The sequence below is a fragment of the Carassius auratus genome, chromosome 17, assembly GCF_003368295.1.
Source record: "Carassius auratus strain Wakin chromosome 17, ASM336829v1, whole genome shotgun sequence".
Classification (NCBI taxonomy): Eukaryota; Metazoa; Chordata; class Actinopteri; order Cypriniformes; family Cyprinidae; genus Carassius; species Carassius auratus.
The window spans coordinates 13,054,427-13,080,881 of record NC_039259.1 but is presented as its reverse complement, the minus strand read 5'-3'; the positions used below and the strand labels follow the sequence as shown (position 1 = coordinate 13,080,881).

Sequence of the window (26,455 nt, the reverse complement as noted above, 5' to 3'; positions counted from 1 at the left end):
GCATTAAGGTTTCGTCCTGCCAAGCCAACACAGCAAATCCCTGCACTGCAGCTGTGCAAATGTGCTAATACAGCAAACTTACTGAAGCTGTAACACTGACACACTAATGAACCTGAATAAACCCTTCCTCTCACTGAAATCTGCTTTAGGCAGAGCGAGAATCAATATTCACTTAGGTATCAAGAGGCACTTATTTACAACAGAACTAGTCAGGCTTCTGTTTGACTAGTCGACTGAGCAATTTGGAGATTTATTGGAGACAACAGGACTTGGTTGCGTGTAACTGTCAAAGGAGTGTAGAGTCAGGAAAAGGTGGACATTTGCTCTGCTGACTGATCAGTTTGAGAGAGAAATGACGTGGACACATGGTCAAGGCAAAAGAGCTGGCAAAGACAAGAGTCTAAAAAAAAAGACATGGAGTGACCGTGACAGACAAACATGTCAAAAACGTAATTCTGCCATACAGTAACCTCAAACAAAAAGAGAAGTGTTGTGAGCATGACTGGGACTTGCCAATATCTTTCTCCCTCTGATTTCCACTAGTAACGGTCTGGCAAGTGCTGAAGAATCCCTATTCATGAGAAGTGAAAGAAACCATTGTTGGAAGCCTTTCACATTCCCGCTGAAGGATGTAAAAAGGAAGAGCCAGTAGCAGGCAGAAGCCCCCGCCCACTTGATGACTGACCGTTAGCCTGACCAGTGAGAAAAGCGAAAAGCGCAGCGCGCAAACAGACCTGGAGAGAGGGCGGGGCTATGAAAATGCAGAGCGGCGCTTTCAGTGGACGCGCTCCCGCGCTCCAGCCATTGGTCGACTCGCGCGCGTGGAAGACAAACCTGACGCTGAGTGAGAGTATCCACTTCAAGAGACCATGGCTTCAAAGTGCCCTAAATGCGAAAAGACTGTTTATTTTGGTAAGTTTGTGTTTACCTTTTTTGTTTTAATTCTGAACTTCTATTAAAAATGCATTTACCGTTATATTTTGATATAATAAATGACTTCCACGATGTATAATCGTGGAAAGGGATGGTTTGTTTACACAGGTGTTTATAAAGCGGATTTAAACATCTGAGAATTTGCCATAGATTTAAAAATGAAATTGAGGATAATCACTCACTTCACCCCTTTCAGGAATTCACTTATACTTTCTAGTGCACTCACCTCTTCCAAAACTCCCAAAAAATATTTCGGAAAGATGAGGTGCATTCCATGAATACGGGATTTCTGTGACTTTTGGAGAGTTTAGAGGGACAAATTTTTATTTATTTGTATTTTATAATTATAACTTTATTAGACATGTTTATAAATGATTGTGTCATATAACTAACTCTATATGAAAAGTAACTAGTTGTAAACAAATCATATCTATGTTTATAAAACTGGTCATTTTTGGTCTGTTCCTCTTAGCTCTGGATCTTCTTCACTGTACCCAACAATTAAAATCATAAGTCTGATATCAGTTCGTTGTCCCAAGGCTATGGTTAATTTTCATCTATATTTTATTTGATTTTATATATTAATATTACAAATGCTGTTTTATATATTCAACTATTGAAAATATTAATTATCCATTATATTTATTTATGAAATCTTTAATTTATAAGTCCTGTAGATTTAATTTTGACATCTATGTTTAATGTAAATAATTTTTTCTTTGTGTAAAATGTGGCAAAATCTCACAAATCATGGTTTTAAACTGTTTTTAGACATGTGATGATGATGCATATAAAATGTTGTCCCTGACCATTTAAGAAAGGGAGAAAAGCCTTTTTTTGTACTGGTTTTGTGGAAAGTATCAGATGGAAAGAAATATGCAACTTTTTACTTTTAGACTGCTAAGTGCAATGACAGCCAGTTTATATTTAGACAATTTTATTGCCCAGTTCTGTAACATTAATAACGAACAGTTGTGTCTAAGTCCTGTTTACATCTTACAGTCACCTTTCTCTTCTTTTTTAACGTGACCAGATGAGGGGCTATTATTATAAACCCTAAAATGAAAGCTTGAAAGTTACTTTACTTTGCTTTCAGATGTTTTCTTAAATAATACAGCATGTGGCTCTTGATGTTGATGTTTTGGGAGCTGAAAGATCATAGTGAATGAAGGACCGAAGGACCTCTTGTTTTTATTTATATCCATTTCCAGGCCAGCAGCATTGATGTCTGCTCAATATATACACCTCTCAATCCATTAAACAGTTGAATAGCCTCACTGCCACTTGACCTTATCATCCCTGCTCTCATATTTATAAGGTTATTCATCAGTGCATCAGAGCCTTTGTGGTGGAAACTGAGATGATTATTCAGCTCTTATTTATGTTGTATTCATCTGTGTGTCAACCGAACAGCCATAACACACGACCAATAAAGCTGTCGGGTGGTTTTAAATCAATGTAGTAAGAGAGGTGCTGTTATGTAAAAGCAAGTGCAGCTCTTTCATGGCTATGTGACTAGTGGGTGGGCAGAAAGTTCTCTAGCTTGACTGTTTTTCAGCTGGTTATGCTTCAGGATCCAGATTTCACATAGGACGACCAAATGTAGACTATTAATTTTTCCATTTAGTTCACATGCTTAATAATATTCAAAATCATTCATACAACATCAAAAATAGTAATTTTGCTTTAAACATACAGGTTTTGACATCTTAATAAGACATGATGGCTGGTTTTAATGGAGACCACTGTATTGGACGTGTCTGATTTCTGACATCACACACAGTCTTATGGTCCATGATGCCGTAGGGCAGAAGAAAGGACAATTCAGGGTTTCACCCAAATCCTCGGTTTATGTCATGAGGGAGTTGGTCGAGATGGATGCGGGTGACTGTGCTTTTATTAGACTCACGTTGAAGCCAAGACGCATTCCACACAGTTTTGGAAGAGCAGGGGTGCGGTTCTCCTCTTTTGGTCCTCGAAGTGTGTTTCCTCTGAATATGGCAATGTCACCAAGTGGAATATTTGAGGTTGACGGTGAATGCTGCATCCAGATCCACAGTCTAGACGTGAATGAGCAGAAACCAGCAATAAGCAGGGCTTAAAGTTTTCCGGCATTGTGCCAGATTTCCGGCGTTCAGTGTTTGGCTGCGAAAAAAAAAAAAAAAAAATCCTACAATTAAAAAACATCTTGTTGGTATCTTGATATCACTTTCGAGTCCATGAGTTCGCCTACCAATAGTCAAGAGGAGCAGCTTTCACTCTCAACCAAACTAACATTACTAGCCAGTAAGAATGTTTTGCTCTTATAAACACGAGACGTGCATAATTGTATCCAATTGCAGAGTCGCAGCCCTGATGAATGGAGAAGTGAGGCAAAATCTGTGAGACGCCATGATCAAAGATGTCCGTCTAGCGCATATTTACATAGAAAAGCGAATTATAAAGCAGCGGCGCTTTGTAAACAGCTCAGAGTAATCGTGTCATCTCCATAAGAATGATATGATCGCCATAACAAAAAACAAATTCACCAGGATTTCTGAAAAGGTCCTGTTCACACATGATCTATTAATGTTAAATTACCGGTAATTTACCAGTGAAGACTGTATGTGTGAAAGGGGCTAAACTTTTTGTAATTAAAAGACAAATATTTTGTCTTGGAAAATTTATTGAAAATAGTATTAAAATATTGTCTTGCTGTAGTGAACCAAGCATGTGTATTTTTTTTCCCCATCTCTTGAGATAAGTGTATTGTCACACCTCAAGTATCGATAAGAAGTGACATGGTTCATAATTTTCCAAGTGTATGATACAGCTTTCATTCTTCAGGAAGAAGAATTTTTATTTTCATGAAAAAGAAAATCAGTTTGAATAAAGAAAGCAATAACTTTGCCATAGTATCAAATGTTAAAGTTTTTGATTTATCTATAAATATTGATTTACATCCCTAGCTTAACATATTCAATAAAAACAAACTGGTTTGGTTGCAGACCCAGCTGTTCCAGATGGTATTTCCAAACTGAGTTTGTGGGAGTTATTGCATGTGTTCCTGTAAATTCCTTTCCTGTTTCAAGTGGTAAGCCACTGTATTGAGCAGAAACTTTTCATACTTTCGGTTGAACCTTTTATTCATTTATTGAACAGCTGTTAGCAGATGCTGTGGCTTTCTTACACAAGAGCAAGCGTAAATGCTTAATTTATCACATTCAGAGGTTACACACTGAATCAGTACTTTACCATTTTTCATACTTCAATTCAAAATGGGTGGGCTATCCAAATTTGAGAGTCTGTATACTCTGAAAAATATTATCGGCATTGCGTCCACTTGTCACATTTGAACACAACCATACAAGCAATTAATGTATGCCTAAAAACAAAGGCAGCATTGTAATTAAACAAATGTAAAAAAATTTATGTGATAGAAAACCTGTCCCTATTAATGGCAGACCGAGCTCACTTGCATCGTATCAAATCTCACTGACGAGAGAGAATCTGGCCAAACAAAGAATTTTCTTTCACTTTCTTTCATCTTTTCTTTTTCACTGCTCTCCCTTCAAGGCCTATGTTCATTCTTGAAAAGAATTTAGCAATGCTTTCTTAGATGCCCGTCACATCGAAATATGAGAGGGCATGTCTATTATGTAATCCTTTGGTTTCAGATACAGGCAGACAGACCATTGGTTTAATGGGGAGTTGTCCATACCACTTTTCCTTTTTCTATCTCTGTCCCCATCTCTCACTGTTTCGGATTTACTTTTACTGCACATACCCATTATAACCCTGTGTTTTCCACATGGCTGCCTCACAAGCTGTTTTATTTGTGCAGGATCGGTTATATAATGCCACTTCTTGTATTTTTGTCAACTGTTTAGGGACGTTGCTGGGAGCCAGAATTCGGGGCCGTTCGCCTTGTCTGTCAGGATTCCTGGCAGGCATGAACCTCGACCATAGTTACAAGATGTTCTTTTTTTTTTTTTTAAGCTTGTTGCAAGGTTAGCAAGAAAAAAGATCTAAGCCATCATGTAATTACTTGAGTTTTATGGGACTAGGCTTTAAACTGAAATTATTCGAATTGGACCTACCCGAAGGCCTGCAGACATGCATAATTTGTCTCCATAAATTTGCTCTACCTGGAGACGTATCAAGGAGAATTTAATGCTGTGTGTATTTGTTCCTCTCAAGAATGTTCATAAATCACCCCATGAATGTTTCAGAATCTATTTAAATAAAAAATTCTGAATTTGAACTGGTTGAATTACACAAAATGTATAGTTTAAAAATAAACTTACATAAATTATAGCTGTATTATATATTTGTAATTAAATTAAATGCTAGGTTTTATGGTACATTTATGAATATTTTAAGGCATTACTGTAATTAAAATTGGAAAAGAAAATGTGCTTAATTGTCAGGAATGTGTTACAATGCAAAACAGATTACATTACAGTAGCAATTTCTTACTTCTGATTTTGTAATGCAATGTGATCCAGCCTGTTCATAATAGATTTCATGATATTCACCCAACCGCTGAAATGTGAGGACCAGTACAGTTTCATATTGGCTGCAGGGAAGCTGATCGAGGCCAAGCTCCACGAAGCAGTATTGATTTGTACTGACAGCCATGGGCACTGCAGTAGCACACAGGCACATGTAGCTCTCATTCAAGCCAGACAACTGAAAATCACGAGGTTGCCTTCTTTATATCAAGAGGAAACTGCGAAAAGACAGACATCTTAGCGTGTCTTGCGTTAGCGGTGCCACATCTGTTCAGCGAGGACCCAAACCAAACCCAGCCTTTCCGCACTACTGTAAGGAAATTCACAAGTCGCTGCAAATTGGAAAAAAAACCCCGAGCTCGCCATTTGAGATTTGTTTTGAGAAGGAACTGCCACTCAGGAGTTGATGGCTATGGGCAGGGTCTGAAAGAGAGGCTCTGTTTGCCATCACAGAAGCGTAGGGTCCTTAAACAGAGCTACAGAACATGATTTGAGAACAAAGCATATGTGCTATTTATAGCTGAAAGAGCTGAGGATCATGGGAACTAACCACAGCAATCATCTCCCTGCTTACTGGAGCCAGGAAGGGCATGTAATGATTTTGTGTACATTTGAGCTACAGTTTACCTCGTTTTATCTCTGTGTGTGATCGTACATGTTTGGCTAAGGCCTGAAGGCCCTCAGGTGCAAGGATAGCGGGTCAGACTGTAATCAGTGACTCGAAGCGAAGCACCATGTTGGACCCAGATGGCATGCATGTTGCTTTTACAGTTCAAGGGGACACGGTCAGGATAGAGTACAGTATAACAGTAGTGCTCTGAACAGATGGGTCCACATTAATGGCTGCTGAAGTGGAAGCAAATCTGTCCCTGCCTTTCAAATTGATTTCCATGTGTGCGACCACATTGAGTGGACAGATATATAACACATGTCATTTTGCCCATCTTTTGAGTGCTGATCTGTTAAGGACTTGCATGGCCGGTTCTTCAAACCATGTCCAGAGTTAACATCAAGCCAGTGCAAGTACTTGTTTGTTTATTTATTTATTTTTGAGTGATCAGTTTTATAAAAACCCATTTTAACACACTGAAAGTCTCTGCTGAGGATGATGGAGTAGGTTTTCGAGTGCATGCCTGCTCTGGTGCCTGTAGGGTGTTCAGCTGTGTAAATGTTGTTGAGGCCTAGCGCTGTTTATTTGTGATAACATCTGAGGCAGGGTCAGCTTATAACAGAACTTCCTTCTCAATTTCTTTTTTTTCGTTAGTGCAGTACTAAGCATCAGGTATACCGTTTCATGAAAAATGGCCCTATTTACTTTCTAAATACACATTCCTGGTCTTATATATTATGCAAACAAGGTTGGTCGACACAGTCTTGCACAGCTTTCTTTCTTCTGAAATTAAACCAAAAGCCAGGAAATAATGTTAATCAAGAGCCAGATGGCTATTTAGATGTTGTTTAGGCTACCAGGTGATTTGGCCTTGATAGTTGAAGGGTTGCAAATTGTTTCATGTCAACTTTTAGGGACCACACATTTGTAGAGCCTCCTTATCCACTTAATTTTTTAACGCTGTTGTAAGGTATTTCCTGTGAATGTGTGAGCCTTCTGATTCATTAGCCATTATAGGTAAATAACTAAAAAGATTTACAATGTGCAGTAAACTGTAAAACTGTTTTTATTAAAGTAACAAAATAATTTTGAAGCATGGCTGCTGGTTTGAGCTGGTCCTTAGCTGGTCATGAGCTTCAAAACATACCTAACCAGTATATGCTGTTTTTTTTTTTTTTTTTTTTTTAAACAAAGCAATCTTACTTTTAAAAATAAAGTGGATAAATCTTCCACTTTTGAATTCAGCCTTTGTACTGACCTCGTTTAAACCCACCTTACTGACCCTTAAGTCCCACCTTTAAAAAAAAACCGTTATTTACTGAAGAGATAGCTTTTTGGGCAGTGCTCCAACATATCACACAATAGCACTTTGGCCACTCTTGTTCAAGTCCCTGCATTCTTTTCCCATTTCCGTTCCCCTCTGCTCTCCTATCACTTCCTGTGAACTTCCATATTAAAAACAAAGGGCAAACTATAACTGTTGCTTAAAACACACACATGAAGCTTTGGGAAGCCCAGGGAGCAGTTGGGATTATGTGCCTTACTTTAACTGCACTGTACATTCATTCCCCAACCTACATTTCCTGCCAGTACTGAGAATCAAACCCAGGACAAGTTACAAGTCCGACTTTCTAACCATTATGCCACAACTGGCATAATAATAGGCACATAATGTAGCCAGAGAGGATATATTATTACAGTTCATCTTACAGCTTTCTTGCAATAGGGATGTTCCATAAAGCTTGTCTAAATTTGCAATAGAAACCAAGAGGGTGAAGCTTCCCAAGGAAGGGAAGGGTAAATTTTACAATGGTATCAAAAATAAATCCTCACTGTCTAAAGAAAAACACTTGAACAAATAGAAATACAGTGTCCCCATGTTGCAGAGAGATAGATGCATCCGTTGTGCCTAGACAAACTTAATAAGAATGATTAAACAGAGATGGATGCTGATGCATCTCTCTCAAGGCTTGATTTTTTTTTTTTTTTTTTCAGAGTCAGAGTAATAGTCTTTGAGAGCCTCTTCTGTTCTGGAACAACCCCAGGATATTGAGCATGACATGTTTACAGAGAGACGTATTTACATGATATCATGTTGATAAATCTTGGTAATGTTGACTTCATTAAATCTCATACGACTCTTGTTTGGTTGAGAGAGTTGTGACAGATTTGCTTTCGAAATGAGTTCACAGTGAAGCTCCATTAGTCCACATCCAAACCTGCATTTATTCTGCTGGGATGGCATAAGCTCATTCGCTTTCGTTTACTCTCCCTTTGCACACCAGCCAAAACACATTAAACAACAAACCTCTGTGTTGTTCATGTATCAGTTGACCTGGTGTTTGAGGTGTTCTTGTCTAATTTAATTGTGGGGTAAACTGAGGGAAAACACAAGATCTAATGGCTGACGGGAGATGTTACCTCTACAGACAGTACCAGCAGGACTAAAGAGATTGCCTCTGCAGCTCAAAACAAAGCACTAAGAAGCTTATCAGCGATCAGGTGTACATATTGCACTGCATGTGCTCTTTAGAGCCGGACATTGGGAGGTACTGCAACCTCTCGTATAGTCTTACACAGCCGCCCATTACGGCTATCATGCATCTACGCCTCGCATCCAAGGTAACCTGACTCTTTAATGAAGCCCTCTCTGGTCTCCCGTGTCTTCCCTCTCCAGTCGAATGGATTCCCTTAGGGATGAACGAGATGACAGTGCTGTTAGGATATCGCTATAGTCACACCGTTTCTATTGGAAAGCAGAAACCAGGCTTACAGTTTTGTCTGCGGACAAAGCTTCTTGTAAATATACCACACAAGACACTGATTTCCTTTGGCTGTAGTAAAAGAATGTGTGTTAGAGTTTGACTGGAGGTCGTCCAGGGGTCTATTCAGCTTGATGAGCGATTAGCGATTTCCTCCGCCCACGCAAAACTACACCAATAACTTAAACGGCTCCCCCAGCAACCTCTTGTACAACAACAGAAGACCTTTAAATGGCAACTCTGTTCATCTGCACTTCGTCAACCACCACATACACATACACAAACACTAACGTTGTATAGTAGTCATTGGCATTGGCATCTTCCCTGCAGAGACACTCTGTCTGTTTATACCCAGTTGGGCCATTGACTGTGAAATCTCACTTATCTTGGATTAGCCTCCTGCTGGAAAACAGTGATTTATACTGTCTGGATCTCTACGTCTCTCCAGTGTGAGCCTAGAATTAATTTGGATATGATGCCTGTGTTAGTGATAGGGTTACATTTATATTACATACTGTAACTATTTCTCTTTTTTCATCTTTAAAGGGGAGGTCTAAAGCTATTTCATGCATTGTGACTTATTTACACTGCTAAAGATTTGGATTCTCATACTAAACATGACCAATTGGAGTATTTCTTTGCCACATACACTCCTTCAGGGTTCGTATAAAGGTTTTGGAAAGTTTTTTTTTTTGAGTATGGTCCTTCATGATGTCATAAAGGGAGGAATTCCTTATATGGACAATTCCTGATCTAAGGAATTCCTTGTTTCAGACGGAGCAACAGCACGCCCATCAATGTGCTTCATTTGGGTTGCGAAAGTTGTCTGCAGCAGACTTGCTCGAAGGATTTGTCATTTTGTTTTAGAACACAAAATCAAGAATGTCAACAGAGAAGTGTTTTAACAAATTAAATAAATTTTAGTTCAATAAAGTTTCTTGTTCAGATTTTATGTTGATGTCGCAGCTTGCAGACGATCACTTTACGCAAATCTTCGCGAGCTCGTGTTTCTTTAGCTTAACCCACGACATGCCTCCAAGAGCTTGTTTTCTAGGAGATGCCTAAAGCTGTCTGTCTTCTATAAATTTGCTAAAGCTAAAGTCTCTTCAGTGATATGAAGGATGAAATACTACTGTATAGTACTCAAGATTAACACGAGATTGGCAGAAACTGTTTGAATTATGTCCCCTTATTGTTAAACTGTTGTACTTCCATATGAAACTGTGTTGCAGGTATTATCAGTGTGCTATGCATAAATGATTCCTCAAATCATGCATCTGACCTGGGTTCGAGTTCGAGTCCTGGCTCGCAGACCTTTGCCCAATAAAAGGCAATAATAACTTCCAAAAAAAAAACGTTTATGTTTAAGGAGAGTTGTGCACTTTTCTAGGCAAAATAAAGATGTTTATCTGATGTTAAATAAGTCGTGAAAAAATAAATCCCTCTGATTCAAGGAACAACCTAAAACTCACTGAGACCAGAGACTTGTGCCAGTAAACAACCATTTAGAACACCCCAGTATCCACTTTGCAATGCACTTCAAACTAGACTGCCCTGCAATGCCTGACAACCACTAACAGCACCCTTGCAGTGGGGCGGCAAGTATTGCAAAGCCAAGTGTAACTCTCATTTTCTTTAGAAAATGTAAAGATACCAACTGTTTCAACATTTGTCCCAGAGATTATAATACTTTTTAAACATTCATGCCCACACATTTTAAATTGTTGCTACGCCTCCGTGTTTGAGTATACTTGTGTATCTCAGTCTTTGCTTCACTTTAGCAGTATAAAATCTCCTTCTCTGATGGTGAAACTGATCTCTTCTGTACTGACCTAGACCCCCTGAGAGACCGACTAAGAGGGATGCAAAACTGACAGAACGAAAACAATACTGTACTTCTCCAGGCGGAAAGGCTAGGAAGTAGGGGAGAGCAGAAGGAAATGCATCATTCTTTCTAGCTGATTGTGCCATTTTGATAAGTGAAGGTGTTTCCTCTAAAGTGAGAGAGCTGTCCCAGCAGTCCTGTCTTATGTATTGTCTTGAGAGTGAGCTCTATATATGGAAAGAGTAATATTAGGGCTGAGGAAGTCTCCCAGGACCGTCTTGAAGAAATGGGACATGAGGGGAAATGGAGCAGTGGGTCTCTGTACTGTGTGTATGTCGCCACTTAGCTGCCCAGTCCTAAGTAACCTCGCCACTGCATTTCCTTGTGTTTCATGTCAACACATCTCAGCTATGGAATGAACCACTCACAATGAGGCCAGTGCTTTTCATTGTTTTTATGTAATATGATGTCACATTGCTTATCAGAATGTAAATGCCATGTCCAGACCAGCACACATCCCCAAAACATGAAGCTTGATGGATCTGAAAATTAAGCAGATCCAACATTAATAATGCTGTGTGGAGACTCTCCATAACTGTGGTTATGGGCAGGTCCACATTATCATCACAACACAGCAGCACATTATTATCACAATATGACATTTAATTTGTCATAAAATTGCATACTCTCTAAGTACACCACTGAAAAAAAAATGAGTCCTAATATGTATAGTATGAATGTGTGAAGTATGAATGCAGATATTTGTCATATGCTGTCATTGTTTTGTGAGCTACCAGCAACTGCCAGTTCTCTTCTTTGCCCTCATGAGATAGTAAATTGTCTATTGAATGCTAACTTCAGAATGTCATTGAAAGTAGTAGGTCACCTGGGTACTTTTTGCCTGCTGTTTTATTAACACTGGGGATATTGCTCTTTTCACATACTGCTTTTGCCTACTATACACTAGGGAAGTATGCATGTTCAGATGCAACCATAGTCTATTATAAAGAACAAAGCAAATCATGCAAGTATTCTATTCCTTTTTTATTTAACGCCTAAATGAGGCTGCACACAAATTATGACATCACATAAGGATGTCATTTATAATAATAAATAAAAAATTTATTGTTTTAGTAGTATTGCCTCAATACCCTTGTGGCCACCAATCAATGCTCTACAGTTCTCAAGGAGTTGGCAACCACTGACAATACCTTTAGTATTAGGGCAGAAGGATTTTTCATGTATGGACTTAATTATTTTTAATGAAAAAGTGTAAAAATCAGTCTTTCTCTCTCTCTCTCTCTCTCTTTCTCATCTCCCAGCTGAGAAAGTGTCATCACTGGGGAAGGATTGGCACAAGTTCTGTTTGAAGTGTGAGCGCTGCAGTAAGACCCTCACCGCGGGTGGCCATGCTGAGGTGAGTAAGTCAGAGATCACACACTACCTCTCTGCAGTCTAGCTAGGGAAACTCAAACTCCTACAGCTGAGTATTGATTTTGTGACACTGTGCGTTTCCATCAGAGGACCAGTGGTCTATTTGAAGAGTCCAGAAGCAGGACTGAAGCCGGCGAGCGACGGTCGGTCTAGTTTGTTTGGTGTGTTCCACTCGTCGGGTCTCACATCGGTGGCAGTTTGCCCGATTCAACATGTTGAATAGCTGTCTGGGACGTTGGGCCCGTCGGCGAGAGTTCCTCTCATGCATGCGCAGAACACATGTGTTAGTTTGCCGTCGGCTGTGGTCTGTATTCGCGGTGTATTCCAGCGCAGCTTTTCGGTCCGATGCTTGGTGACACCACCATCAGATTTCGTCACTGCTAGTTCATTGAAGTTGGCTTGGTGTGTCCCGGCCTTAATGTGTGTGGGGAGCTAGCATGACATAAACACAATTTAAGGGGTAAAAATGATGCAAACATGAAAATACAAAAACAAACTGAATGTCTCACCTACAGGATGTTGCAACAAGCATTTTCCCTCCTCATCTCTGTTGGATTGCTGTGTGTAATCGTATCTCATGATGCTCGTCTTCAGTGATTTGTTCAGCTTTGTACATCCCGAATGTTCCTGTGTGCATGACTGCAAGCCAAATGAAATTCTCCATGACCTTTCCAGCATCCTGTTACATCACACAGTGATGACTGCATCTAGATCGGAATAGCAGTAGAGGGCAAAGGACAGGGCAGTGATGTTTTAGAGCCAGAGGAATCGTCATCATCAGTCATCATGTTGCCTTGGGCCTGTATTCCACAAGGATAAGAGTAGGAAACACATGAGTGTTGCATTTACTCCATGAAGAGAGTCACAAATAGAAGGAATTCTCTCTGTAATCTCTTTGTAAGCATATTAACATCTTCACTGCTCACATCAGCCTAAATCTGGATGTAGGTCAGGTTGCTAGGTCTTACACGGTACAGGAACAAGGATGGGGTAAAGTGAAGATGGGTAATACATGTGTGTAACTTTTTCTTCAAGACCATTGATTGAACAAGAACTCGCCCTGTGGATAAGATGATAATCCCTTAGTGTCCTCCGTGGATTCTGGCAGGGTAAAGTGAGAGGGTTTATGGGAATAGCCATGTTAAGTAAAGGCAGAAGAGAGAGAGTTTGGATTCAATTACCAGAATATGTGAGAGGCTCTGGGAAAGGTGTGGGCTGGTGCGCTGCTCTATATGACCGGTGAGAGATGACCAGTGAGACCTGTAATGGGAGCTGATGGATTGAGCTTCGTATCTGGCTTACACATCACACCCACAGACTTTTCACTGTCTGTCTGATGCATATCACACAATATGTCCAGAGATTTATCAAAAAACAAGATCTCATTTTAATTGCCAACTTTCAGAAGTCAAGGATATGCAATTTGCCACAAAAAAATTATACAGAAGTGGGTGAGCTGGGGCCAGTTGCATAAACTGTTTAGATTAGTCTTTTAAAAAGTTAGTAGTTTAATTTTTTTTCTTTAAGATGGGTCATAACGCTTTTTAATTCAGTCATGAATATGTAGATTGGTCTTATTTGTATTGGAATAGTAGGAAAGATTTCCCCATGGCAAGTGCTAGTTGGTCAAACTAGATCTTAAGACAGAGTCTTAACTTGGTGGCTAAGTTTATGCAACTGACCCCTGAAGTGACATGAACCTCAGAGAGCACTGAAAACCACATGCCAATGTCGATGTGGTCATTAAGTGCAGATAGTTAAGCTTGCGTGATCTGTTGCCAAATACAGTTTGAGATTGCAGCTTATTTTGTTTTGGATGCACTGTTCATTTCGTGTCATCAAATCATGTTTCATAGCATCACATCTTGTCATTACATCCTGTTTTCAGTTCGTTTAGAAATATTTGGTCCATGTTGCGTTCATATTTTTGGCTTGAAAGTGGACCAAGACCCATGTTTTTAGCGGTCTTGGTCCGTTTGTTTGGTGCGCAGTTTGTTTTAATCAATCCAAACATGAAAAGTGTGAACACACTTGATCTTTGAGAAACTTTATAGCATAGTAATTAGATTTGCTTGACCACACATTTCAGATTCCTCTATAGGATCTTGACTATAAAAAGCTGTAAAGCTGACCAGACTTCATGTCAACGTCTTTTACATTTATACATCTGGCAGATGCTTTTATACAAAGCAACTTGCCTTGCACTTAAGGTACACATTTACATTTGATCAGCGCATGCTTTCCCTGAGAATTGGATCCATGACTTTGATGTTGCTAACACCTTGCTCCATTATTTGAGCTACAGGAAAGCTTAGGAGCATTGGTGAAGTCTTCTAATTCCCTCCCTAGTGGTCTAATTGGGCTAGCACTTTTTTGCCTTTTTTAGAAGTATTGACATCTTACAACATCAAGTTTTCCGGTCATTGCAATTGAGGCGGGAAGGTGTCTGCTAGCCTTTGTTGGAATGTGGGGCTCATTACACAGTTTTTCCCCTTGCATACTTTTGTCCTGGCATGAGGCCACTGTTCTCTGCCCCTTCCGTTCCTTTATCCTGTCCCGCGCAGCTGTAACGGTCACACAGCTGTCGTCTGACGGTTCCCATGGCAACCTTTTCCCGCCATGGCCCTGACCAGGGCTCTGGGAGCAACTGCCATTGAAATCTGTTTCGTCTCCCATGCAGTCACACTCAAGGCACTCTATGGGTGTCCTTTCCCATCAACATAGACCGTGTCCTGGTAACTGCTGCGAGTGTTATCAGAGACTGGATGCCAAGATAACCACAGTCTCTGCCATTTAGACATTTAGGATGGTCTACCAAGCTGCAGATTACATTGCAAACTTACACCAGCTAATGCACACTCATTCCCTTGTAGAGATCTAATTGATGAAAAATAAGCCTAGAATGACCATGTTTTTCTTTTGTTTTACATCCTCACAGCATGATGGGAAACCATACTGCCACAAGCCATGCTATGCTGCCCTCTTTGGGCCAAAAGGTGAGATGAGATGAAGCGCACAGGATTTCAGATTGAAGTAAAGAGACATGGATCTCTTCTAACCTCTGCCCATTTACCATATATACAACACACAGGGTTATGGAATGACTGACATGACTTAAGAGATTTTGAACTCTTGTATATATAGCAAGAATAAATAGTTGTTGTCTTTAATTAATTTCATCTTTGTTGTCATGAAATTAAATAGTGCCCTCTGATGGGCATTAGGAGCATTCTCTGACACTTCTTCGCAGTAAGGTTCAGTGTTATTAATGTACAGTAGGCTGTTTTTCTATTTATATACTATTTTTTATGTACATGGTTAAAATGTATTGGTATCTGCAGAGATTAACATGAAATTTGATGGATGAATGTGGTAAAAGTAATGCCAGTTCATGATACCAAATGCATTAACTCAAATATAAATTGTCATATCCAACATTTCTTAATATGAATGTTGTATGATGAAGAGATATTTTCATGAAACCGTGTTCATTATGTAGGTGTGAACATTGGGGGTGCAGGCTCATATGTGTATGAGGCTCCAGCCAATCCCTCCCCACCTGCATCCACCGTAGACTCTGCACCCAATCCTCAGGAGAAATGGGTCCCGGCATCTTCAAGGCCACCATCTAAAGGTACAAACAGTAGCAACTGACTTATTCTGATCTGAACAGGCCAAGTGTGCAATTGTGACCACAATATAAAGGTTGTAGCTTGTGTGCATCTCCGTTTAGCTACAAATCCTTGTTTTCAAAATGTTTTGCAATAAGACATAATGACAAATTGCACAGTGTTTATTTGGATCATGAAGTACATGCATCTCTCATTTCAGCTGGAAGCATCACCACCTTCTCTGGGGAAGCCAACTTGTGTCCCAGATGCAACAAGAAGGTCTATTTTGGTATGCTTCTCTTTCTGTCCTATCAACATTTCATACTTTGACTTGGATTTAACGGTGGCGGTAGCGTAATGACATGCCCTGTTACTTACTTGTGGCAGCTGAGAAGGTGACGTCACTGGGGAAGGACTGGCATCGTCCATGCCTGCGTTGTGAGAGATGCAGTAAGACCCTGGCAGCTGGCAGCCACGCAGAGGTGAGAGGAAGATGAAGTTGCTAATAGTAGAAGCACAAAGATGGCTTCCGTGATTCTTTCAGTAATTCTGTCCATGTTAAAGAAATTAATCAAGAATCATTTTCATTTCTTGAATAAACCGCAGGGCATCTATGGGTCATTAAAATTTTTTAATAGGTAATAAATCAATTAAGTCTTAAATTATGATTAATAGGTTCCTTTGGGAGTAAGAACAGTTAATCAAAATAAAACTGAAATCTCAGGATAACTTAATGTGAGAATTAAATTTCAGAAAAAGAACATTACCACCGTAGAAGCCTTGGCACACTGTATATGTATGAATGCAATATTTTTCAGTTGCAAGTACTGATACATAAACATTTCTATTTCTAAATGCATGAATTTATCTTAAAATGTGTTTTTGTGTGTTGCAGCACGATGGTCAGCCCTACTGCCATAAACCATGTTATGCTGTCCTCTTCGGTCCAAAAGGTACTATGAGAGTTTTCAACTCTAGATGGAGCCATTGCTTAAATGTCAGAAAATAATCTGAAATTATTTCAAATGAGCAGTTCTTCATTTGCAGTGGAGACATTTAACTTTTCTAGCAATTTTAGATCTTTTATATACATTTCAGCTTTCTTGAAATCATAATGAATCCTGAAAATCTGATATGTCCAAGTTAAATGAGTTATTAACCCAGTCTGATCCACTCTCCTGGACTTCTAGGTGTAAACACTGGTGGTGTCGGCAGCTACATCTATGACAAGGAGCCCAACACGGAGGCCCAGCCTTGATTTTCAATCCTGGGAGGCCCAACTTCACTATAATAACAGCCACTACCAGTACCTCACACTTTCACATATGCCCCACTTTTTGCCTTATCACAAATAACCTGTGCCAGCTTGGACCTTTCTGCAGAAGAGTGACGCCACATAAAATCATGCCTTGAGCTCCAGCTGCACCACTGACAGTCCCTTGGCCTCTTCTTTTTGATCTACCCCAATTCCAATTAACCCCAATAAGAGGAAAATTTTAACTAGTTAATCATTTCTGATTTGTCCTATAATTCATTTAAAAGTAATTTATTTCTGTATACAGTATCTTTGTTTGTATTATCATTAAAGCACTGTATAAAGTTTCCTCTATAAAGGCAAAACAAAGATCCCTACTTCCACAATACTGCATGTTCAGTAGGAAGCTTGTGTAATGAGTGTTCTAGTAGCAGATAAAACAACAGAAGTTCTCTGAGGGAGTTTTGTTTTATGAAGAGGAGCCGAGCTGTTTTAAATGCCTGCTCGCCTTAGAGTCTCCATGCAGGTCAGTTCTGGAGCACATCATCATAAATCTGAAAAATATTCCCAAACCCAGATTTACCTTTTTGGCCAGATGGCAACATTCTTTAGTTGCAACTTTTTAAGAGAAGATCTGCAGCATATATGCAGACAGTAAAGTGAAACAACCAAGCTTTTATTTTTAAGGGGAGGACAGATCCTGCTCCCAGAGGGCCACTGTCCTGCAGAGTTTAGCTCCAGCTCTAAGTACACCTGAACCAGCCAATCAAGGTCTTCCAGATATCTAGAAACTTCCAGGCTGGTGTTGTGGGACAGGATGGAGCTCAAATCTGCAGGCCCTCCAGGAGCAGGTCCGGATACCCCTCGATTTATAGGATAGCTAGTTGAAGTCCACAGGGACCGATGGGAACAGGGGTGTATGTGATTGGTGCTTGGTGACCAAGTAGCTGCAGCTAATATTTCTGATGCCAATCTCGTACCGTTACATGATGCATGAAACGTATTAAGGAAAATATATGGATAAGCTTTTGTATTGTTTGTGATCTGAATATTTTAAATGAACCCCAGTTTCTCAAAGTGTTGAAACTTAAGTATTATGTTTCCCATTAGTTCTTTAGTTTGTAGTGAATTCGACTGCAGTCTTTCTGAAGGTGTATTTGTACTCTGACTGTTATATATTTTTGCTGTATCAGGCCTTTTGTTCTTTGGAGAACTTTCTTATGCAGAGTCTGCACGTCAAGTCCTGCTGCTTCTGTTTGTTTAATCCCATATTAAAGTTTACATAAAGCTTTCCCTCGTCTTGGATTTTTATTTAATTGCACCTCGATATGACTCCTGTACTTAAACATGCTATAACAAGATGGGAACAATAAGGGAGTTAAAGTAAATAGATACAGATGGCCTTGAATGCACTGCCATTGTTACTATTTTCCAGTAATAATTAGATAATGTCATGATCTTAATGTTATGCACTTATCCACAGCAACATCTCTGAACATTCACTGGAATAATGTTTTTGACAGAGTCTATTTGTGTGCTTTGATCACAAAACGCTTTTGTGTAGTAATTGGATTTTCTCCATTTCACAATTAAAGGTTGTCTTGGGAATATACTCCTGTGATGGGAGTTCTCAAAGCATTGGTGAAAACATCTCTTGATCTCCAGTTAAGGTTACATTCATTCATATTAGGTCTGCTTAGATTTGTCTGTGCTTTGAGCTCCTATCAAAATCAATAGAACAAGATATTCATTGTTAAGATATCCTTTTTTTATCATACGTTTACCACTCTGTACAAAAGCAGAATAAAATGTGACTAGACTATTGCTGCTAGAGTTAATCACGATTAATCACATCCAGAATAAACGTTTTTGTTTGCATAATATATGTGTGTGTACTGTGTGTATGTCTGTGTGTGTGTACTGTGTATATTTATTATACCTTTATAAATACACAAAAAATTTATGTATATATTTAAGAAAAATATTAAATATATATATAATATAAATTATATTAATATAAATATATACATGTAATTTTTTTTAAATATATACTGTATACACATACATAAATATACACAACACACATTTTATGTAAAAAAAATAAATAAATATATATATATATCTATATATATATATATATATATATATATATATATAGGATGCAATTAATTGTTGCCCAGCACTTAAAGGTACAGGTTGTAGGACCTGCCACTAGAGGGCGCACTACAAAAACAATAACAATCGCGTGGTTTGATGATGCTAAGGAGGAGCGTGGAATGATGGGATTTGTTGTCTCCTACCCAACCGTTGACGGCCATCAATCAGACGTAAAGATAAATCATGGATTTAACGGATGAGGTAAAGTTTTGTAAATGTTGTGTTTGATGTCATAATTTTCAAACGTGAGTTCAACGATTTGCGCGAGTAGATTACATACAAAGTCAATGCAAAGACGCGATCAGACTATGGATCAGACGCTCCTCGCGCAGGTCAAGAGACGCAATGCCCTGCGTTTGGCGTGTATGTGTCACAGTGTCTGGGTTGTGTTCCCTGGGTACCCACTAGATGTCCTCCTTTCCCACGGTGTCTGTCACTTCATTAACCACATTCCTCACGTCTCTGCCTAAATCATTGCACCCAGCTGTCACTGGTTATCAATCATTACACTCAATTTCCCATTAGCGTTTGTTTCTCCCTGTATATTTAACCCGGTCTATCTTAGTATGTGTCACGGAGTCCTTGTTAATTAATGTCCGTCATCTAGTCGTGCCCTTGCCTTGTGTTCGTGTTTGTTTATGTTTTGGATTTGTTGGATATCGACCCCTGCCTGGACTGTTTATTCTTTGGATTGTCCCTTAAATAAAGACGTACCCGCAATTGGATCTTTCTCTGTGGTTTCCTGTTTTCCGGCCGTGACAGTATGCCCCATAATGCTAATCTTGTTGATCGTTATAGCATACGTTTTCTGTAAAGATACGAATCAAAACAACTCTGTCAAGTAAAACACAAGTGAGAGCGGCATCTCTTTCTAGTTGAAGTTTGTCGCGAAGCTCTCTCCATTTAGAAAATGCTACACCGATATTAATCCTCACTCTTTGTCTCCTCTTGTCCCAAACTCTTCTTGGGTCGTTTAGTTGGCCCGTAAGCTTATGTTTACGGGAGCTGTCCTTGTCGACAGAACCAGCGGCAGATGGTAAACAGTAATTATGTTCCATAAATAAGTAACACAATCCACTATAAAACGTGCAAGAAGAAGTAAATAAGGAACTGCTTGAAGCAAGCTAGTGGTTTGCTGGACGCTAGACACTACTTGTGCATTTGTCCACGACACTGTTGTCATGTGGTTTCTAAACAGTCAGTAAAGTCAGTAAAGAGTCAGTAAAGTCAGTAAAGGCAGTAGGTAACAAAGGGTAACTAACGTCATTGACCGGCGACTGCACTGCCCTGTGTCACTGTTTAGAATGGGAATTTTCTCATAATTTACAAGTAGTTGAAAACATTAGAGATATTGTTAGTAATCAGCTGGACAAAACCTATAACACTAGCCTAGTGGTTTTTGGATATTTTACTGCAAATATCTTACAAATTGTACCTTTAAATAGCACATTTGAAATTTATTTTCAAAAATAATTTTTTTGGCTATTAATAGAACTTCGTTCATTTTATGTATACATTTTTGCTTTGGAAATATTTAAGTTTGTTGTTTGTGTTTAAGGTGCAGTCAAATTAGCTCTCAATAGTGTAGCAATGTATGTAGTCAATTTCTTTTATAACTGTGTTTTCATTCAAAGATTTGAATTAAACTTTTTTCCCCCCATCCTGCAAGACAAAGAAAACAAAATTGTGTCTTTCTGATAAACTGGCACCAAATATCACTAAAAGGTAATTTGTGGTAAGAGAAGCCACTGTGGGTTTTTTATTGTATATAATAAATGACTTGCACCTTGGAGCATGCAAATGAAATGCAATAAATGTGGCAATATTTTATTTTGCTTTCGGAGACAGATACCTGTTGTTTGGGAGTGCAGTCGTGTTTATTTCTGGGAGGTAATCATACTGAACCACTCTGATGACAGACAATGGCTCAGGCATTTCAGAATGACCAAAACAGATTCTGTGCAGCGAGTTTGGTCCAGTCACACTGTCCCATCGCACAAAATCACATGACTTTTTTGATGCACATTAATCAGTTATCATCATTTTCAAATTTTTAGAATTTATGCACATTTTAGTGTTTTTATTTTTTATGCAATATCCCAGAATGCGCATAAAAATAGGTGGAAGCATAGCTAGTGTGGTGAATTGTGACAAAGTTGTGAACAGCTCTAATGTGAAATACCTGCTGTGTATATCAATGCAGCAATACATATGTTGCAGTGTTACAGTATTGGCAGCTATTACCTGTATGAATTGTAGCATATGGTGTATTAAAACATCTTCAGAGGAACCAGTTTTTTTAAAGTGTCCCCAAACTATGACCTCACGCTCATTCCATAGGTCTAAACATTTCCCATCTGACGGGAAGAAGAGCTTTACTGGATTTTTGCTTACAATAGAGCTAGCTCAAAACAGCTGGAAATGTGTCCGGTGATGTGTTAGCAATGGGACAGGGTGGGCCGTCTGCTTCCAACACCCACAGTTCAGACTGACTGATGTGTGATAGGCCCGACAGCAAATCTAAGGAGTGTATTTTCATGTGTTTACATGACATTCTCTTTGTAAATACAATTTAGAGCACATTTTCTTTTCTAAGCATTTTCGGAGACAAAAGGAGTGTGGCTGCGCGAGCCCAATGCAAACAGATGAGCGGATAACCTCCGCAAACAAATCAACGATGTAGAATAGAAGATTAATGATGTTGTGATAACTCATATATTCATATTCAATGTGTTTACAGCTATGACTGTCAAACTCACACTCTTTTAAATCTTCTCACCGACTGAACCCGTGGCATGTTTATCTTACACCACTTTCCTCATTCAACTCCATAAAAGAATCACCTTTTAATGCTAATGGCTTAGCCATCAAAGTGCAACACAATTCACATAAACGCCTTTTATACAGTATCACTGAAGGCTGTCATCTAGCTGAAATACTGTAGGCGTGTTACATTTTGTTATGAAATATATATTCAAATGTCAGGCAGTGACAAACTTGGATAAAAAAGGAAATAAATATAATAATGAAGGTTGTTCTGGTAACATTCTCTCAAACACACATCTACAAAAAATATGACCATTTAAGTAATGGTTCAGAAAAGTGAATTTAGTACAGCAACTACAAACAAGGTTTGTTTGCAGATGTCACTTAATATTCTACGGCTTTGCCAATTTTGTTATCAAATGCAATTCAGTATATACATTATAAGTGTGTCCAGATACTTTTTGGGGCCACTGTAAAGAACCACAGGAAGTGTAATAATTGTACACACATGCTTTCTGAATGAGAGTCAGTTGCTGTGAAGTTTCATCCTGACATCATTGTGAAATATAAACGAAGTGAAGCAGCCAGTACAGTTTTCTGCCAACACCCAGAGAACAGGTAATGCTGCATTGCATCCATCGTGTAAAGGTGGTAAAAAACACCCTAAGGCTGAGGTCTGTCGCCCACTGTGCTAATCAAAAAAACTGTTGTAAATTCCTTTAAACATTGTTTTACTGTCGAAACTTCTTTCGTACAATGCAAACAGTTGACCCTTTCTACTGATTATGTAATACTGTTTAGAGCATTCCTATTTATTTCCTTCATCTTCCAAATTTGGTAATATCCTACTGCTAACATCTAACTCGACTGGACAGTGGCTCCTGCCCTACACAAGGGAGCAATTTGGTTACTTGGATACACTTCCGGTCCATTCCCAAACGCTTTAAACTCACTCAACTCTATGACTGGAAACAAACTAAAAAAAAACTGCCTCTGTGAAGTAAAAAATAAAAACAGCCAATGTGCCAACACAGTCTGGTTAGATAGATCATGATTTAAACGTATCTTTTAAAAGTACTACTCACTAGAGTTAAAACTAAGTACTTTTAACTGTAGAAAATACAGTGCTGTCTTCAATTAACATTTAAATAAACTTTTGCTTAACGTTCTTTAAACCAAGAATGCTGCGGTTTCCTCCTAGTTTTGTGGAAAAAGTAGAATTCATGCACCAGATGGCTAATGTCTGCTGCGCTTTTTATTTCTCCAATTGGAACAGTTTGGCTGTTGTCAGGTAGGTTTACATAGTTTATCATCACATTGACCTGCAATAAAGGCCAGAGGCATGCATGGGCAGCACTGGGTGGAATAGGTGGGAAAAAGAAAGAAAGATTTGCACAAAATTCTCCTAATCTTAATATTGTCTTTCATCAGACAATCTCGCTCTGAAGTAGTGTTTGCTTAGTCTTATTTCTGTAACAGGGATTTTCCTATACAGAGAAAAGCCCATAGATTTATCCACCAGATGGCTTTCACCTAAATAAAGGGACAGTGGTATGTGGAGTCTGATTAGGTCACTAAATTACATCTAGGACCAAAATTGGTATCAAAAGTAACTATTACGTCATCTCTGGGTTTAGTGTGGTCGTCTCCATTGAACTGAATAATTTCACAGATTCCTGCTTAAGCATTTAATGGAGCCAGAGGCTTCATTCAGGTTCTCCACAGAAAGATTTATTAACAATTTTTTGTAGCAGTAATATACAGTATAAATCTTCCAAGATTCTCTAAAGAGAAATGGACCAATCAGACGAGGTGCTTTTACCACGAAACACGAACTGCTGTCAACCCACTCCCACAAAGCATCTGTATTTTTATTGTATATTTTCAAAGAAAAAAGAACTGTATTTATACTTATCAATGATTAAAGTTATAATTAAATGCGAACTAATAAAAATCCATGTAGAAACAATCTTCACTCGGAAATAGTACATTTACAATGCTATCTCACAACCAGTTTGTATGAATTTGTACAGCCTCACTTGTATGATTTTGTATGATTTGTCTACACCCCAGTGATGTGTAGGTTTAGGGGCGGGGTTAGGTATAGATCATTTGTACAAATTCATACGAATTGTACAACTCGTAAAATACGTACGATTTCGCAACCTCTTAAAAACGTACGAATTGCTGTGCTGAGATCAGGCTGTACATTTCACAAAAAACTAAATATAACACATTGAATTAAACAAAATGTTTACCTAAGTAAAAGGAAAACTTTAATAGAAATGTAAATTTTTTTTTTTATCAAATTAATAGATATTGTATCATCTAAATGTGTTTTAGCCTTTATGACAGTCCTGGAGTTTTTAAACCACACACAGCCAAACGGATGTTCCCTATCCTGAATGAAATCATCGTTTGGCTCCTGTAAATCTGCACCTTAACTAACTGCACGTGTTTACCCTAGATAATTTAACTGTTAAATGTCAAGACTAGCACAGGCTGGATGCAATGTCTGCTTTTAATAAAACATAGCCGGCTCCCTACGAAGTAGCCGAGTTTCATTTAACACTTTACATGACAGAAAAACTCTCCAGCATCTGAACAAACTACTGAAATTCAACAAATAAATCATTCACCGACTCTCACTGCTAAATCAATGCAGTGTCAATATCTCTATCCATCACTGTCAACCCCGACAAAGCCTTCAGCATTGACCTGCTTAAACAATCTTTGATTGTATCCTATTGAAAAATCCAAAGTCGCTTTCACTGCACGACATTTTTTCCTTTTCTTTCCTCCTGTAATGATACACAGATGTGCATCCACACTGGCCTGAAAACACTTCTTCTTTATAAGTCCAATTTCTTTCTTAATCTGCAAGCACAGCCTAGATGCCACATGTTTAATAGGATTTGAAAGCTTGGCGCATCATGGGAAATCCCCTTCTTTCTGTATTCGTCATTTAAGCCTGTAAGGAAAAACACATTACTGATGTTTAGCACTGCAAGCCCTGATTTTCATAATGTCAGCATGATGAAAGAAAGCTGAATGCAAGTCAAACAGCCCTGATACCTTAAGTGCCTAGACAGCATTACCTAAACACTGAACCCCTATCTCACGTTTCCGCCGTCACCGTCTAACCATTGTGATCGAGCTGCAGATGTTTCAGACTGATGAATATAAAGGGGAGATCTGAGATGTGGTGCCCTGCCACAAGAAGGGCTAAAGGCCAGAGGGTTTGCGTGTTTGTGAGTTTGACTCATTGTTCTCTTTGTTCAGGGCTGTGTAAGAGTAACTGAATCACCACTTTGTGCCACAGCTTCCTCATCATCTTTTCAGGGTTTAAGGGTAGCAAAACTGACTAGCTAACTTATCCTTCCAACTAGGGGTGGGCGATATGACCAAAATCTTTTTTCATGATATGAGTCATTTTATTTCACGACAATGATATATAGCAGATGTCTTCACCAATAGCCTCATGGTTGGAGCATCGATTGAGTATTGCACAACCGCACTCACAGCGACCCGAGTTCAGTCCCTGTCTTGATGTCCTTTGTTGATCCTCCTCGGCTCTCTATACCCAATACTTTCCTGTCATCTCTCCACTGTCCTCTCAAAATAAAAACAATTACTGTGTTTACTTTCAAAGATGGACATTTTAACACATACAAGTGTGTGAAAGTCTCTCAGAAAGCGTATGCACGAAATGAGTTCTCTGTTGCTGCTGATTGGGTTTCATCAGCTAACTTTTTTTAAACCGCAATGCTTAAACGCATGCAAACGATACATTTCCAGGACCACATCAATGTCACGTGGCCATGTTACCGCAATAGAGACCATAGTCCAAAATCTCAACCTACTGGCATATCGCCCACTCCTTCTTACCATTATCAAAATGAATGATTTATCAGTGCTTTTTATTGTAAGTTTAAATTCAATAATTTAGAGGTCCTATTTTTATTTTTTTTTACTTAGGTTTAACAAAGCAAAATCAACATTTCACATAAACCTTTTTCTGTTTTCACTCCAGTGGCTCCCAGTTGCAGTATTAAAGTAACAGTTCACCCCAAAATGGAAATTCTTATAATTTATTCACACTCATGTTGTTCCAAACCCATAACCCAAATGAAGATACTCCTGTCACTCTATCCCAAAATATAAGCCTAACCTTGCAAGTTTTGGTTTAAAAAGAATTAATCAGTCTTATAGGTTTGGAACAAAAGGAGTGTGAGTAACTGACAGAATTATCATGTCTTCATTTTATAATTTTTTTTTTTTACTTTAAAGGAGACATATTATACCCCTTTTTACAATAAGTCTCAGGTTTCCCCAGAATGTGTATGTGAAGCTCAAAATACCCCACAGGTCATTAATTATAATTTTTTTTAAAATGCCTATTCTGAGTGAAAGCAAAACATGCCTTTTTTCGAGCCTGTCTCTTTAAATGCAAATTAGCTGCTGCTGCCTGCCCCCTTTTCCAGAATATAGCAGCTATTACCTGCTAAACACATCTGTTTTGGTTCTGATTCCCATGTTTATCAAACTAAAATCATGCACTTTAATATATTTGTTTCAACTTCCGTTTTCTGAGTGCACATATCCGAGG

General features: G+C 38.8%; 1 protein-coding gene across 1 annotated transcript; it reads left to right on the top strand.

Moving 5' to 3' along the window:
• The first annotated feature begins 757 nt into the window (after positions 1-757).
• On the top strand, positions 758-18,215 carry crip2 (cysteine-rich protein 2). The gene is made up of 8 exons (XM_026285908.1): positions 758-912; positions 11,946-12,040; positions 14,996-15,053; positions 15,557-15,691; positions 15,889-15,957; positions 16,056-16,150; positions 16,564-16,621; positions 16,859-18,215. The coding sequence occupies exons 1-8, from the start codon at positions 870-872 to the stop codon at positions 16,924-16,926; spliced, it is 621 nt and encodes a 206-aa protein (XP_026141693.1). The 5' UTR covers positions 758-869; the 3' UTR covers positions 16,927-18,215.
• The last annotated feature ends 8,240 nt before the right edge of the window (positions 18,216-26,455 follow it).

Bases quoted from the DNA above. Each gene is read 5' to 3' on its own strand.
- crip2 (XM_026285908.1), top strand. From the start codon at position 870: ATGGCTTCAAAGTGCCCTAAATGCGAAAAGACTGTTTATTTTG. The intron at 15,054-15,556 runs GTGAGATGAGAT...TTCATTATGTAG, and splicing joins TGCCCTCTTTGGGCCAAAAG to GTGTGAACATTGGGGGTGCA. The intron at 15,958-16,055 runs GTATGCTTCTCT...TACTTGTGGCAG, and splicing joins CAACAAGAAGGTCTATTTTG to CTGAGAAGGTGACGTCACTG.